We start from the raw sequence: 17,706 nt of genomic DNA on the forward strand, positions 1-17,706 counted from the left end.
TGCATGTTTCCTCATATCCGATGCACATTTTGAGCCAGCATTTTATTTCCTGTATTTGCTTACAAGAGCACTGTGTCACTGTGGAGCGTTGAGAATAAAATATTATAATTTGTGTTGTCTTTTACCTTGGTTTTGCCGAAAATGGTGGATCACACAGGCAAGCAGAATAACAACAGTTCATTGTATCACCTTTCATCAGAATGCAGTTTAGCAGACAGTCTTTGTCTGCGGTCTGAGGACAGCCCATTGCTTTGTATCAAAGTCTGGGCGAGGGCAACCAAACACCAAAACAGGAAAATGCAAAAAGGAGGAAGAGAAAAAGAAGAGGAGGAGAAAAAGGGAGGGGGGGGAGGAGGGCTTTCACAGCTGTTGTTAGGCAGTGTTTCCTCTGATATGAGGTTTTGGCTGTACTCCCAGTTCTTTAGGTAAACTATCAAAAAACATGGTTACCTTGAGTTGGGGGGGGGCCATGCGGGTGTGTTTACAAAGGAGGGAGTGAGATAAAGTCCTGACACAACAAATATATGGAGTCTAAATGATAAAAAAAGAATGCATTTTTAGCAGGGTATGTGCACAATCAGCAAAAAAATACAAAAACGTGACCTGTTCTTCTAGTACACCCAACCCCATTGATGCACTGTTCAAGGATTCAGACGCTTTTCAGAAGGTATAAACTTCTATTTAACGGCAATTTGCATACGTAATAACAAGGAGAATATTGAAAGCAATGTATTAGTTGGGCCAGATCAAAACCTCATCTGTGAGGTTGAGATGACGCATCCCAGAGCTTGCTCACGAGGCTGTTGTGGAGTAACAGTGCAGACATCTGCAGAACTTATTAGCCTCTTATCGTGGGATCGAGATGATAAGAGGAATCTAAGTCTTTAATCTGTCCCACTGCACGTCTCAGTGTGTTTGTGAAAACAGGTGCCACAGACTCTTTCGACAGTCACTGCAGGCAAGCAGTTTTTACCATGACTGTACCCTATTGTTATTATCATTATGACCTCAGACAAACACACATCAGGATTTAACAGTGGCAGCTGTGAAAAGACAGAAACACGTGATGTGACGAAGAAGCCACAACCTTGGCTTTTGCCTCGTGAGGAGAACAAAACACGTCATACAAAGGGTGATTTATTATTATTATTCCCAAAAGGTAGAATTGGAGTAATTTGAAATCTTTGCTCCCCTTAGCTAAAGATGTCAATATGAGAGGAAAAGGAATGAAATGCCAAAAAGAAATGCCACAGGAGAGTTGCTTAGAGGTGCTGTATACAGTGGGATGGCCCAGATATTGTTGCTACTTAATACTGCAAGAAAAACACTCAGAGAACAAATACTACAGTATCTCGTCTGAATCTGATATCGCCTTCTAGAGAGCACAGCTGAATATGAATAGGAGGAAGTATCGTGCTTGTCTTTCAGTTGTGTGTGTGTTTTTATATATCCTGCCTGGCTATCATAGAATAAGAGGGATAAACTTTGTTTTTTATCAGGGTGTTTCTCTGAATTTCCCATTGATATGAGCTACAATAGCAACACCCCCCCCCCCCCCCAGAGGCCTCGGAAGTGGGCCCACGAACAAAAAGAGAACTAAAAACACACCAACAACACGTCGACTAGAAACACACCAATCCATTTTGTGCTAAAAAAAAAATCCCCCACACAAATTGATCAGATAAAAAAATGCACTCATTCTAACTGGAGAGTCAACTGAAAAAAATCCTGGGAAAGGCATGAAAAGACTGGCTGTGTTTAGCCAACATTTTCACACTGTTGTCTGTGTCTTTCTTCTTGTTATGTAACCTCTGGTGAAAACAGGACCGCACAGAGAGCACTTGACCATTATAGAACACCTACAGATCATTCGCGGTTGGTGTGTCAGTACATTGGTCCCCCACCGGTCGCCCTTATCCAACACAACCCTCATCATTCATGCAGTGATTGCAGACTAGATTTGAGGCATTGTGATTTTTCTCCCAATATATTTGATTTAATATAATATCAAAGATGCTATGACATAAAATATAGCATTTTAATCTGCTTGTTAAACCCCATTTACATTAAATTTACAACAATCGGCTACAAAAAAAACAGGATAAATGAATAGCATAAACAATCACAAGTGGTTTTAATGTAGTGGCTGACTGATCCATTTGTAAAATGCAAATTTAGGGGCACTCTGATTCATGTGCCATTTCCTTCAATAATAATGTTGTTGCTGCAATTGGCTTTATGTACGCTGGGAAGTTTGCTTTCTGAAGATCAGAGTTAAAACGCAACTTGCAGGTTGCAAACATGACGTTTTGTAGAAATGTGTTTGAAAAGGGATTCATTTGATGTGTTTTAATAGACATGAGTGCAGGGATTACCTGTATTAACCTGCATGTAGCTGTGCATTTCCCTCTCTCGGACAGACGTCTCTGCCATCTCGCTTGCGTGCAGCTCAGCAATTCATTTCATGTGCCTACACTGAACCTACATGCTGTAAAATAAGCTTCAACATTTGTTTTAGCTCAACACTCTGTCCCAGGAACTTGAGGACTCGTCAACATTCAGCACAAAAAAAGCAACGTTTTGTAACAGCCTCCTCTGTATGTGTACCGTTCCCTCCCACACCGTGACCTGGCATCTGAGAGCAGCAATGCTTAGATTAAATTAAACAAGCCCGAGGATGATGGATCAGTATACACTTAAAGGTCAGGCAAAGCAACTGTGTGGAACTGACAGATGGAAATGGGTCTGATGGTGAACGAGAGGGAGGGAACGGACTCCTACACCAGATGACGGTGATTTCCTGTCGAATTCGGTACTTGCAACAAAACTTAAGCTGCATGGAAAATAACAACTAATGCACATTTAGTTTTTTTGTTTATAGGAAATAAATTGTCTTGCCATGTGTAGGGTGGCCTGCGCTGAATACAGAGCTGAATTTACAGCCTAAGTGCAGCGAGGTGATTGATGCCTGTCTTCCTGTTTGGCTCAAGCTTTTCGAGAGCAAAAGACGCCCCCACTGATGCAAGAAAACTCCCTAAGCCCCAGCAACCTCTACGCTGCCGGCTCACAAGTACTGAAAGGTTGCGACCCCATATGTTACATAAGTTCCCCTCTCTCCTGTTCCCTCAGAGGCTCCACTTCCCCCTAGGTGGCACCTTGCATTCAGGCTAGAAATAAATAGGTCTTTGTGTGCATTCTAGGCCTCTGAAAGACTTGTGTCAGGGATGTGGATGGCAGCCTGGATGGAATCTGTGTCCACATGAGATGTGGATGGTGTATATGTAGGAGAGAAATACTTGGGGGAAAAAGGGACGAAGAAAGGGAGAAAAAGAGAGAGAGAGAGTTTCCTTTTCATCAACGTCCTCCCAGTCTCACACTATCTTCACAGCAGCCTCGCTGCGTTGGAATTACTTTGCTCTTGAAGTATATTTTCAGAGGACCTCTGTTTCGCCTGATCCCAGATTGTGTAAACAACAGTATGCAAACATAACGATGAATCTCTGGCTCTCTCGTCTCCATGACACCTTACTGGAAAGAATGCATGAGGGGGTCACTGAATGTCACTGGTGCTTATTGCAACTGATGATGGCGTACAGTAGCATGATGGGGCGCGGGGAAGGTGGAGGTTCATAGTGCCCCATCAGATTCAGCAGGCCAGTGCTCCATGGTACGACTGCCTGTCTTTTAAACACAGTGACACAAAGGCAGAAGTCAGGTCTTGGACAGGATGCATCTTGTTATTTTCGCTCGTTTGAGTTGGCTGGTGCCTCTTACTCTCTCTCTCTCTCTCTCTCTGCCGTTCTTTCTTTCTCTCCACTGCAGAACAGCCAGAAATAATCACAGAATCAGAAACTTGGCAAATACTTTCATTCTTCTCTTGCTCTCTAACAGCTTCTTGTCTGCCATAAAGCTTTCAAGAGAGAGAAAAAGAAAAAGGAGCCTGGCAGAGAAGGTCCACCTTTTCATTCAAGTACTGCCTTTGCCAGCAGGCCCTTTGAGTCACGAATCCTTCTTCTTTTTTTTTGTCATTTTTAAAGTCAAATTTGCGATAGTTAGAACTGACTAGATTTCAGGAGCTACAGGAGTGGGCAGGAAAACGCTGATAAAATCACTGCGATCACCTCATTGTCATCACTGAGAAGAAATACCGCTGAAAGTCTTTCTGTCTTTCTCAGAACACAGCGTGAACACCTAAAGCCAGAGAAGGTTTTGGAAATTTGGACACACAACCAAACAGGAAGCCAAAGTCACCATGCTAAAGTTGTTGGATGGTTTGTTTGATTTCCAAACCATTTTTGGAGCATGCCCACTGTGAACCTGATTGACATAGTCTGTTATATTACATTGAACTTCTGCCAAGAATTGCTTTCGCCATTATGGGGCAAAAAAAAAAAGTGATGAAGTAAAGCAGTTGACTTGAACACATCTGATGAAACAAATGTATTGCGCCACAGAGCACGTTGCCTAACGTGTTCTCCACTCGGTTTCCCACAGATTCAAAGCTGACACAGGTGTGAATGTTTATTTGTTTTTTCTTTCCCTCGTCGTCTCATGCAAATTCTCAATTCAATGATGCAATATATGCAATAACGGCACATCACAGGAGTTCCAAGAAGTACGCTGGGTGTAGTTGGAGTGACACATCAGATGCCCGTTTATGTTTACTTTTAAATACCTGCATTACATTATTGTTTAATGAGCCAAAACAACACTAATGCTCTCTTAACTTAATGGTGTATAAGTCAATTTGGCATAAGCTTCCTGCCCAAAATTATGCCACGAGTCTTAATATCAAACGCATTACCTTTTGGCCCTTAACATAACAGGCGAGTCTTGTTTGGAAAACTTGGGGCCCCTAAATTACAGCTCCACCCGAAGAGCTGGAAGCTGTTTACTAACACGGGCGTTTAGTCAGAGAGCAGCGTGTTACCAAACTGTAGATGTCCAGTAAGTCCAAAAATAGAACATACAATTGGTTCTGATGTCGTAAGTTTTCTGGTGTCCTTGAGGGCATGGCTTCAAGACCTGCTCAGAGTTCAGAGAAGGGACTGTTTTATTTCAAAAAGACAAAAAGGAGCATTTCTAAGTAATGGGTTGGAGCAACAGCCTTGCTTCAGTAAAGTATGTCCTATTGCTAGCTCCATGCTTCACAGGCTAAAAGATAATGTCATAATTGTGTATATTGTGTGCGTGTGTGTGTGTGTGTGTGTGTGTGTGTGTGTGTGTGTGTGTGTGTGTGTGTGAGAGAGAGAGAGAGAGAGAGAGAGAGAGAGAGAGAACACGGATTTTCTTTTTCTATTTTTTTTGGAGTAAAGCTTTGCACATTCCTGTTGCTTTTGAGCTGGGGTAAGTTATTGATGTGTGTCTCAGTGATACTACATTCAAGTCTTTTTTCCTTTTCTTCTTTCTCTGGAGTGTGTGTGTGTGTGTGTGTGTGTGTGTGTGTGTGTGTGTGTGTGTGTGTGTGTGTGTGTGTGCGTGTGTCTGTGTGTGTGTGTGTGTGTGTGCACTCAGGGTACATCATGTACCCAACCTGCTTGGGAATAGAGCCCAGGGAGAGTAGCATAGGCTAATGATAGGCCTGGCTGAGACCCACTCCACAAAAGCACCGTTTGGGTGCATTGTCTCGCTGACTATTGTGGTGAGAAAAAAAACTGACGCAGTGTGGGATGAAAACACCCGGGATTATGAAACAGACATCAAAGGAAGAACAGATGGAGTAAGCATTAGACGTAATCTCGAATAAAGTCTTGCATGTGTCAAAATTTTAAGCAACTCCCTTTTGCAAAAAAGAGTATAAACAAGGCATTTCTACAGTTCATCTTAATTAAGACGAGACACATGAAGAGTCTCTAAGTTTTTGACAATCACAACATTTTCACTTTCAATGCAGAGTTAAGAAAAGAGTTGGATACCTCGGCTAATCAAAACAGGACATAATGAGCATTTTATTACCCTAAGCCTGGGTTTTGCCATAACCGGCACTTTCTATCTATTGTGCTTGGGCTGATATTTCCCACTGCCAGATGAACACATTAAACAGCAGGTCCTCTTTTATGAGCTGCGGTCGAATGCAACATGACACATACAAAATCATTTTTACAAGTTAAATTACTCTTAATTGTCTATTTAAATGATGTAATAATGACTGCAATGACCGTTTGTGACCCTATTACTCACTGTCGAGCACAGGGTCGCGTGTGGAGGAGTGTGTGTGTGTCGACAGGCTTCCTTATTATCTAATTAGGCGCCATAGTCATGGTCCAGAAAGATAAGACAGCGAGCACAAGCCATGGTCACTCCACCCCATCACATCACCACCCCCTTCTGCACACTTAGATAATTCCAACAACTGCCAACTGGGACTATGATGGAGAGCTGGAGAATTTAAAAAAAAAAAAAAAAAACAAGAAGAAAAAAACAAGACTGTGAGATAAAACAGGGATAGAGAAAAGGGCAAGAGACATGGCAAATAAATGAGGTAAAGATGAAGAGAGTTCCACATGAAGCATGGCAGAAGAAAAGGGCTTTAATAGGCTGGGTGGTACTGCTTCCCTGTTTTGAAGTTGTTGAGGAATCATCAAGAATCAAGAACGCTTTCTTTGCTGCTGAAGCCGTTTACAGTTAGAAAATGATCCAACACGTGCTTGCATGGAAGAGCAGGGATCCTTTTCATCATTTTAAACTTCCTGCAGGAATCTGTCCCCATTTTTTTAAAGTCGAGTTTATGCAGCAAAGCGAAGCCTAATGGGATTTCGAAAGAAGCTGCACCATGACAACCATGACCAAAGCTTCATCAAAGGATCATTCCAGGGTTTTTGCACAAGTGGTCCAGTAAATCGTGACAATATGCAACGTAGATTACTCAGACTCAGACTCAAAACCACAGCATGTTAGAACGAAATACAGTTTATCAGGTCTCGGTTAGCATAAAATATTAAGAAATATAAAAAAATATATGTATATATAAAATGTTTGTATAAATATAAGACGTAAGTAACCTAAATAAATAAACTAAAGACAAGATTGCACACCGCACGGCAGCAGTAGGTGTGAGCATAGCAAAAAAAAGTGCCAGAGTGAGCAGAACATAGCAGCAATTTGACGAGGTGACATTTTTAGTGTAATTTAGGGGGAAGTATAATGTTTAGAAGATGGGCGGAGCAGTTCAGTAGTCTGACAGCCTCCGGGTAGAAGCTGTTTTTCAGTCTGAATGTCGTAGCTCGGACGCTGCGCAGCCTCCTTCCAGAAGGCATGGGGGGGAAGAGTTTGTGTGCAGGATGAGTGGGATCATGGAGGATGGAGAGAGCTCTTTCCCTGCATCTGGTGGTGTAGATATCCCCGATGGGTGGTAAGCTGCAGCCGATGGTCCTCTGTGCTGCTTTTACCACCCTCTCCAGCGACTCCTTCTCATGCACAGTGCAGCTGCCATACCACACAGCGAGGCAGGATGTCAGCACGCTCTCCACAACACAGCTGTAGAAGGCCTTGAGGACAGCAGGATCCAACCCAATCCATCAATTACCAGCAAACATTTCCTCATTAATAAACCTGGTGGTATTATATTTAAATACCTTTCTTGTTTAGTGAGCTGTCCACGAGGACAATGTCAAAATCAACTCAGAACTCAATACAGCTAATGCATTATGATAGAAATACACTGCACATGAACTACAATGCAATGGTGGCACAAAAGATATGATAATAATTAGTCAGTTCCTGTTTTCTCTGGAAGTCGTGTTTTAAAATGCAAATATTAACTCATTAAGAAGTACTAAATGCAGGGTGGAAGGGCTGGAAATATTGATGTGTTTAAATCAATTCTGGCTTTTACAGAGTGTTTTATATTTTTGGTAATAGGTAATTAATATTTTTACTAATTTATCTAATTATCATTGTCAGGTCCACGTGCCATTTTATTCTGTGTCATTAGATAAGTAAATAATAAGTAGAAATCAAGGCAATTAAAGATTTTGTAGCTTCCATGTGGTGCATCCCACTGCACAGGACCCCATGTGTTCCTCCACTGCCCAGAACCTCTACACTCAGGCAACCATTACACCCAGGAGAGCCATCTGCGTTTGGACATGTGTCAGCTCGGGCCTGCAAGAGCTGACCAGTCAGAGCCGACTGGTTTTTTTTAGGAGTCGCAGCCAGTAACTCTGTTTTTAAAGTTTCTTTTCCATGTATTTAATCCTGCAGGTTTGGAAAGTGGGCGTCATCGGCTCCTTCTTATGACTTTTTCTGCACACTCTGATCTTGAGGATTTGACATGGATGACTTACATATGTTACTTATAGATTTCTAATCCATCTCTGGTACATACTGTATCTGCACACTGTCACTAGGGACAAACAAGCTTAGATGGATTTTGCCGTGTGATGTGTCAACAACGGCATAATACTATGGGTCACCTCTGTGTGCAGTAAGTGTGTGCATGTGTGTGCATGTGTGTATGTGTGTTGTCGGATCGCCGTACGCCTTCAGTGCAGTGGAAAATCTGAAGCTAGAAATTAGAGAGCAGGAGTTTGACGGAAAAACTTTGAGCCAGCGCCCATCACACTGGAGGTGTAATCGGTGTTTTCACTCAGAAATGACTAATTGCAGTTTGAAAATGAAAATCTGTCATTCTTTCTGCACATGGAAGTCAGGATTTATTGCTTTAACAGTCTTTAGAAAAATTTAATCATTTCATAAAAGCGATCAATCAGTTTTCAGGAAAAAGTTGCAAAAAGAAGTACATGATGTAATGTATGTGGGGGATAAGCAGTGAGATTTCCTAAATGCCAGAAACAGCACAGTTTCACACCAGAATGTGTAATACCTCAGTGGGTCTACATAGCAGTTTCACAATCAAGGCTCAAAAATAAAACTGTCACAATAACTAATAATCTACAACTGTAATATAGTTTCAAACATTTGGAAGGATGGAGGATGCGGTGGATAGTGGTGTTGCAGTGCCCACTGTCATGCCGCAGAAATGAGTTTGAGCCCCGTCCAAACCAATATTATGCAAGGATTTATCATATTTCTATTTCTCTGTCAGTCATGTTTGGCTAGCTTGACTTCTACTGTGAACATGTGAAAAAACATACATATAGCAAGAAAATTGTGTTTGTGATCATCTAAAAATAAACTACACAGTCCCCGAGTTCATAATGAAAGAGCATTTCTCCCAGGACAGTATAGAAGTTAGTCGAATGAGTTTCAAGAAAACATGGAACCAAATCGGTGTTGTTGAACAGAAGGTTGTATAGCAGAGGCTGCATGAATCTTTGGTTCAGGGTGGGGCTGTGGATTTCTAATTCTGCACATGCAGTTCTCGAAGTCGATCATAAAAATAGCTTCTTTTTTTTTTTCTGTCAGGGTTTGTGCAAGTTTAAGAAGCAAACATCTGCATGCATAACAGTGTGTCTGCTCGAGAAGGGTCGTCACTGTACGGACAACAGATTTAGGGCACTGAAAAGTATTTCCACACACACACGACAGTGCCACACAAACCATTCAAAGGTGGCTCCAAGCATCTTCTGGCATAGCACCACGGACACTCCATTCCCACAATCACAACAGGTCCATTAAGAAGCCATTACAGTTCATCCTTCTTTTACATGGAATCTCTAAAATAAAGAGCAAAGTTTAATTTGTGGTGTTAACATAGCAGATATACACAAACATGAAACTCTAATGGCATGTGAGACCATGAATCAATCCTTTACCTCCAGAATTCCTCTTTTCAGCACAGAAGAGGTAAAAGCCTGTTATAGAGGAAACTCATAAAAGCAACCGTAAAACTAACACTGTTCATGAGTTTTTACTTCCTAGAGTCACAAAGGAAGGACTTCCTTTAGCTATAGTTAACTGTTTGACTTTTACCACAAGCATCTGCAGTTGGCCTATATCTTGGTTCCAATAACCATCAACAGCACACTGTGTTTAGGCCGTCCTGACTATATTTTGTCTTAGCTCCAGCCTCCTGTCTGACAGCCAACTCTCTCTTGGCATTGCTCTTTGTCACTTTGGTTGTTTTCTTGGCCATCTGTTTTTCTGTTTTTTTTTTTTTCCACCCCAACATAAGTGCAGACATAAATGCTAGAATCCATTCGAAGTTCTGTCGACTGAAACAGGAACAGGGGGAAAAATTGACTTCCTCCTTCAAGTCACAGGTACTCTGCCCAAGGCATCAGCTATAAGAAAAACGCTATCATCGCAGGCTCTGATTTAGACTCTAATTCCCAAATCTAGAAAATATCTTAATCTGTCTCTTATCGCTTGAAAAATATTGACAGAATGCACCTTTTTTCATACAAAGTCAAGCTGCTCTTGGGTACCAGAAAGAAAGCATATACAGTATTACACCGTTTTTAAAATCACTGCATGGTATGTCTGCTGGTGTTAATTTGTATTGTAGGTCTACAAATCACTACATGGTCTTACTCGTGAGTAGCTGTGGGATATTGTTTCTGACTGGTCCACTCGGGTCACTTGTTTTCAAGCCACATTAACCTACTGAGAGCATGCCTATCTTTAAAAGAAAAATTGAAATTCCATCTTTTTTTCATGGCTTTTTAATCCAGTCTGTTTTTTTATTCCAACTTACAGTCTTATCATTTATTATCGTCATCATTTTTAAGTGTATTTATGTCCACCAGTTGCAGTTATCTTTGATGCATGTAAATTAAATTAAATTGGATTGATTGAACCTTTTGTCTTCTCTGCCACCTACGGTTCGGAAACGTAGACTCCATTAATACTCAAACCTTTGTTGTGGGAGAAGATTTTCCATCCAATTGCTTTGTGGTTTGTGTTGTTGCAAAATAGATGCATGGACCAAAAAATATTATTGGGAAAGTTTTGCGGTCAGGGACAATGTATTGCATTTGTTATCCTTTTATGTGGTCAGTGCAGGGGTAGCTCATAAAAATAACAGCATTTTTTTCCTCCCTCGTACCGTATTGAGTCTTCGTATAACTTTAGATGACACTGAACTTTCACAAGAGTTTCTTTGTGGCAGTGGGGCTTAGAATTTGAATCTTAATAGCAGTGCAGCAATTTCACTCTGATCTTTGTGCCTGTTGCAGCTTGTAATAAAATTGAGCTGTTTGTGATGAGCGAGATCTTGTCTCTGGAATTGTCTTTTTCATTACATAGTATTGAGCTGGCAAATAAAGTCCTGACTCATCTTCGTACATCCACACGAGGATAACGCAGAACAACCAACTACGGGGGTTAAAAGATGTGATCTATCATGGGGTACATAGATAATATTTGACTTGGCATGTGTTTATGTTCAAATGTGATCCTGAACATAAAGTTCTCCTCTCAAGGCCCTACATGGTTTTCACTCTGGTAATATTGCAGATACTTGTGTGACGGAAGCCTAAATGACAACAAGATTGTTCTGGAAAGCAGTAAGAGTACACGACAAAGGCATCCAGAGTCAGAGGTGAAACTATGATCCGGTGAGTGAGTTCTTCAAAGGTGTGTGTTGCTCCTCATGCAAATCATTTGGCCTCAGTGACAGAGCAGGCACACGAGCCCTGTATTCAGCTCTAGCGTCTCTGATAAGAGTGTTCTCGGGAGTGACCTTTATGTAAATAAAGAAAATGGGTCACTGTCTGGGCGCCACCTGGATTAAGAAGCTATTTACTCCTCATTCTATTGCACTACACAAAACCCAGATCCACAATGATGCACTTTGATTCAAATATAAAACTTCTACAGTGTCGCAGAGGGAGGTAGAATCCCATTCTATGTTACCGAACCCTAACCCGTAGTTTCATAGATACACTTGGGTTTTTCTGTTGTTAAGGATTGTTAAATGTACATTTGGATAGACTTGTGGATAGCTTATAGATGGCAAATACACTCTACATAGTCACTAAATGTAGGCCTTGACATTGACAAAGGTGCCACTTTGTGGTTTTTGTTTGGATCAGAGAGTGGAGCTTTAAAGCCTTGCAAGGGTGTCTGCACAGCTGGATCCTGTCTCCACTCCACAAGGGAAAAATTCTTACCTCTTATACTGAGGTCCAGGTCATCAGGTCAACAAAATCACAGAAGTTGCATCAGAACAGAAACTTTCACATACACACACACACACACACACATTTATGATCTACCCATCTACTAAAATATTGGGCTCGTCCCTCTCTTTTTTTTTTCTCTCTCTCCTTTTATTTATTTATTTATTTATTTTTCTCTTTCCCCTCCCCCTTGTTGTCCTTGCGGTATGAACAATATATGTAAGCCGTTGGATTTTATGTCTCCTTTTATTTTTCCCTGGCACTTATCAGTTTACTTCACTTGTTACCATTCTTTATGGACAAAAAAAAATAAAAATGTTTGCAAGATGGAACTGCAATCAAAAGAAATGTTTCTATGACCTTGTGAAACTTGCAATAAAGTATTAAAAAAAAAAAAGAACAGAAACTTAGTCATTTTACAAAGCACAAAATCAGTGTCTGTCAACCTCACCTTCAACCCTGTCTTACCAAATTTGTTGTCATTTATCACAGCCTTTCCCAACCAAGAAGGAAAATGCTTTCTCTTTGTTGGTCAACAGACCTGAACGAAGAGATTTATTTCCAAGTTTTATTTCATTCTTGCACAAGTCCTTCAGCTTCACGCCTATGCTGGTCTAGCAGCTCATTGTCATTTTGAACCCTCCCCAGCAAAGTTTCTCACATGTATTTGAAATTTCCCCTTTGAGAGTTTCAGACAGGAATGTGAAACTCTGCATATTGTCTGCATATTCTGTGTGATGGGAGAAACTCCTCTTCAGTCCTGTCTCATAATCATGTTCATAGATTCTGCAGATAAAAAGTCTTTATGAAGTCTTTGGCACGCTGTCTTCTGTACTGCTGCTGTTTTTTTAAGCCTCTTCCACTTTGTGTTTTGACTGCTTACTGCCTGACTGACTGTTCACAGACCTGAAATCTTATGATAAATGTCTGTGTCATCTCTGCAGGTTCTTAACCCCTCTTCACCCCAGCTCACCATAGTGTGCAGTGGCTGCTAGACCCAGACTTAAACCCTGTGGTTGAGGTGTGTATTGGTACTTCTTTCGTAGAAAAATAAATCAACACATTTGCTTTTGTTCAATCCTGTCGAAATCACTGATCCTGCCCACCTCAGGCCTTTCCTACTCTGCCTCAAACACCAAATTGGACTTCTGACTTCAAATTCTCCTCTCAGCACATTTCTGTGACCCTTGAATCATTCACATAGCAGATCTTGGCTGCTTCCACTGCCACATACTGATATTCAACGAGTCCAAAAGCTATCCCGGCATGCTTCTTCGTGCTTTGCTGAACATTTTATTTTGTTAACAAGTGGCAAATGAGAATGATAGCGGCTGGGCACCCTTGGTGAGGTCACCACATAAACCTCAGCCAGGCTTTCATCGGAGGCCAGACTTTCCTAAAGTGAATACTTAAATGCATGAGCTTCTGCAAACTTTAGCTCAGCAAGGCAGCGTTCCTGTTTTAACTGACAGGATTAGACTGTTAGCACATGTGTGGATGAATGGGTGTATTTGTGTTTCTGCATGAAAAAACAAAAAAGGGTATACATTCGAAATCAATGTTTTAATCCGTTAAGGAAGCTTTACTATACTGTAAAAGCCACATGATCCATGTTTGTGATTCCCTCTCAAGAAGTGAAGGTTCAGGGACACAGTGTTCTTGCTAAAGACTCAGGCAAACAGCTGAGCTGGCACAGAAAGATGTATGCCCACAATGGTCAATGGCCTCTCAGCCGTACTTAATAGATAGAGAGATAAATCTGGACTTACATCCCAACTTTTTCCCATTCCTGAGAGATAGCAGTGTTTCTTTTAATTCAGTGAACTGTGCTTCAGAAAGATGTTTAAGTAAAACGTTGGTGATTGAATAGACCGATAACTACATAATAAAATGTTGAATTACTTTTTAATTATAATCTGCTTAATTCACATGAGTTTTCCCATAAGTTCTATAACTATGACAATATGAAGGCTGGCTTTGTGAAAAATACATGAAGCTGCCATTTATATACACGACTGAGTCTGAATGGCACAGCAGGAGGAAAGCCTTCTTATGCAATGCATTGAACAATAATAACTGAGCCTAACCAAAGAGTACAAAGGGATGTTGAAAGTATAATCCCAAAATAAAACACCTATCATGTCTAAGATCTTTGTGTTCGAAGCTAAGCTCTGGCCAGAGTTGGACCTGCAGTCATTAAAATCAAAGTTTCTTCAACTGTTGCTGTTGTGATAATGGCACACCTTCAGAATCATAAATGAACCAAGAACAGACTGTTCCTTTAATCAGTTGTGCAACTCCAAAGAGGAACAACCAAGTCTTGAAAAGGCATTAACTTATTCAATATCTTGACATCAAACTGAACTCTTGGAAAAATAAAGATGTTCTCCAAATAGCCTCTTGGTGATGTTTTATTGAGACAAAAGTCAGTGTTTCTGTACGGTGCAGCTCGTAAGGTATTATCAACCATTCATATAAAAACAGCCACATGTATAGAGTTTGACAACGGTGAGCTTTTACAGCTCAAGGCGACAGAATCAATTGCAACCTTGCAGATGTTTAATAGCTGTCGTCAGTCCAATCAGGGGCAGAGCACAGTAAATTGTTAAGCCTTCTCGGTACGGTCCGTACTCACGCAATATAGATCATGACAGTAAGAGATAAGAACAATGTTATAGCATATGGGAAAGTAAAGACAGGTTAAAATTTAACTCGTCTGGATATTCCGTGGTAGCCTGGCTTCTAGAGATGTTTGATAAAATACTGATAATGCCTCTGGGCCAGGGAACATCACTGATATGATAACACCTATAAACAATTGAGTCGATGAAAATAACTAACTTTACAATGTTCATTCCAAGCATACTTTATCAGTGTGGACATTACCCCAGATATTTTATCTGACCAAATAGAGATATCACTCACGATACACTCAGGATTTGAATTCCAGATGCACTTCTCATAACGATAAATAGACATTAGATAACAGAGGGTTTCTAGAGGTTTTTTGTCATGTTTTTATCCTGTTTTTCACCCATTCTCATATTGTTTTGTTTTGTTTGTTTTCTCCATTTTTAGTTGTTGTCATTTTATTGTCGTTCTAATGGCCAGTTCAACATGTGGGTCAGGAAGAACCGCTAACATTTACTGGGATGCTGATTAATGTGCACGTTCTCGTAAAAAATTTAAATAAGCAAATGGAGTTCCATAGGCTTCTTTTCACTTGAAGGTGTTCAAGTGTTTTTACCATTTGGGATTTAGAAAAATGAACTGCCTCAACCAGAATCTGAATGAAGTCATTCCAGCATGAAAAAAACTCAAGGACACAAAATAACTCGTAAAAGTGGAGCAAAAGGTCAAGTTTATCAAGATGACTTCTACGCACCACCGTGAACAAAAACCAAAGCCGTTTTTTATGTTTAAACTGTTGCAGTGGTATCACATCTCTTTGCGTTTCTGAGAAATATGTCATGATCATTAACACATATTAGTGAAACAAATGACAAGTAGCTCTTATCGTGCTCTTATCTAGCAGGTCTATGTTGTTTCACTGTGTGTTGCCTTTACTCCCACAACGTTTCACTTTGCAACCATATGTACTTATATAAGGCTAACTCAGGTTCAGTAGATTTAAGGCTGTCAAAACTGTTGTCGAATGCAAAGAAGATAACAGTTCATTTAAGGCTAAAGTCCTCTGACAGATTCTGCCAAACAAACTATCAAGCTGACAGAAGCTCTGTGAAACGACATTGTCCCCCTCACAAACACTGCAAGGAGAGCTGCCAAACACTCTGTTATCAACAAAGTTTGGCAGAGACTGGGAAGGAGTGAAGCCAGTTTTAATTGACCTCGAACAACAAAAGATCATTTTAATTGAATCATGACAACAAAGCGTAGGTGTTTAAGACCTTTACCAAATTGTTTTGCCTACATTGTGTTTATCCAAAGCTCTTTTTAGCACGATGGATCTAGATGAAACTTTGAATCTTACAAACGATACTCGCACTTAAACTGAATGGGTTGAGAAAATGAAAAGAGTTGTCAGAGTTATGTATGTGTGTGTTTGCAAAGTGACTATTTTGCTTTCACCTCATAAATACAGTAATTGTTTTCAGGGTGTGAACCAGCACATACAAATCAGTGCTGGTTTTATCAGCCGTAAACAAAGACACAGCTTAACTTCACAATGTGTCAGTAAATCCCAATATTATTTTCCACACTTTCTAGAGAAGCTCAAAAGGTGCTTTCAAACAGTCTTATCTCGTTCCAAAAAAGTGAACACATTCATCCTGGTCTATACTTAATCCATGACCGTAAACACTTACATTAGAGTTTTTCAAGGACTTTTTCATGTTCTCATTTGATTTGATCGGCAGGTGAAAAGGAGGACTTTGCACTGACTGTGTCTTGAGAAGAATAACGAATCACTTTTAGTTTACATCAAAATTTCATACTCTGAGGAAAGACCCCTGAGATTCTGTTCAACATGTGGCTAACAGATCAGGTGGACAAACAAAAGACATACCTGTGAAAGAAGAGCAATATGGACAGCATGGTCTGGTCAATGTTGCTGTTGCAGATGCCCTCGTTGAGCAGGAAGCAGGGGTCCCTCACCACTGAATCCAGGGAGTCTTGCCTCATGATGTTGTTCAGCTTGTCTGTGTTCAGGTTCTGGTACATCAGCTGGTTGCGGAGCTGGCGGAAGTGACTTACACTGGGGCTGGTGGGGCTCCCCGGCAGGCCCCCTGTAGTACCAAGGCCCTGAGATGGACTGCTGGACAGGGAGTCATCACAGCCATTGGCCAGGTCCAGGCAGCAGCTGCAGCAGTCCAGGCCGATGGGAGAGCGGCAGTCATCGTCTGACATCTTGGAGGGAAGGTGTATGAGGAAGAAAAACACTCTGAGCAGGTGCAGCAGGTTCAGTAGAGGATGACAGAAACTGAAGTGTATAAAGTGAAAGGCACAGCTGTCAGAAAAAGGGTGTGTTCCTCAGCTCTGACAAGGACGCGAACAGGACAGGAAGCCTGGGCCAGTGAAGTTGCCTCGTCCTGCCTCCACTCCAGGGCCAGGAGGGCTAAATGTCAGGCCGAGTTCCTCCCTGAGCTGTGCAGTCACGCTGGGCCACTCTGCCAGCAACTATCCCTGAGTTTCCCCTCCTGTGGCTCTGCTGCGTTTAGCCTTTTGTTCGGGGCCGACGCTGCTGTAATGTGTTCCTACAGTGGCAGGAGAAAGAGTGAACGCATCACACACACATACACACACACACATGTACACATTAGCTTGCACCGATTCAGCAGGAGTCCGATTGAAAGCAAAACCCAGAAGCTGCCTGCTGCTTATCACTTTTTTCCCTGAGCTTTTTTTTTTTTTTCCTTTGAGTTGGCGTGCCTAGAGACAGAGGGAGGGGGCAGAAAGGGAGGGAGGGAGGGAGGCCAAGAGGGTGGGGAAACCCTTCTGATTGGTAAAAAGCATAAATGGTTACAGCCACTGGCCCCTCCTCTTCTCTTCTTCAGTTCAGCCGTGCTCACATTAACTGCTGAGAAGGGAAACAGACAGAGAGGGAGTGAAGCTTTCACAGCATGCTTGAAACATGTGCTGTTCTATGAGCTCCACCCTTCCATGCTGACAGCCCAAGGAGTGACTGAGGCTGCAGGAGTACACACTAAACCGAGATAAGATGTCA

At 41.4% G+C, this 17,706-nt stretch overlaps 1 protein-coding gene across 1 annotated transcript in view; it reads right to left on the reverse strand.

Annotated features, from left to right (window-relative positions):
• Nucleotides 1–17,355, reverse strand: part of tsc22d3 (TSC22 domain family, member 3) — a 35,225-nt gene extending 17,870 nt beyond the window's left edge. Inside the window, exon 1 of the mRNA XM_075481532.1 lies at nucleotides 16,549–17,355. Coding sequence (XP_075337647.1) covers nucleotides 16,549–16,889 — 341 coding nt within the window. The 5' untranslated portion in view covers nucleotides 16,890–17,355. The remainder of the gene's footprint in view (nucleotides 1–16,548) is intronic.
• Nucleotides 17,356–17,706: the final 351 nt, after the last annotated feature.

Source organism: Odontesthes bonariensis, chromosome 13, assembly GCF_027942865.1.
Source record: "Odontesthes bonariensis isolate fOdoBon6 chromosome 13, fOdoBon6.hap1, whole genome shotgun sequence".
Lineage (NCBI taxonomy): Eukaryota > Metazoa > Chordata > Actinopteri > Atheriniformes > Atherinopsidae > Odontesthes > Odontesthes bonariensis.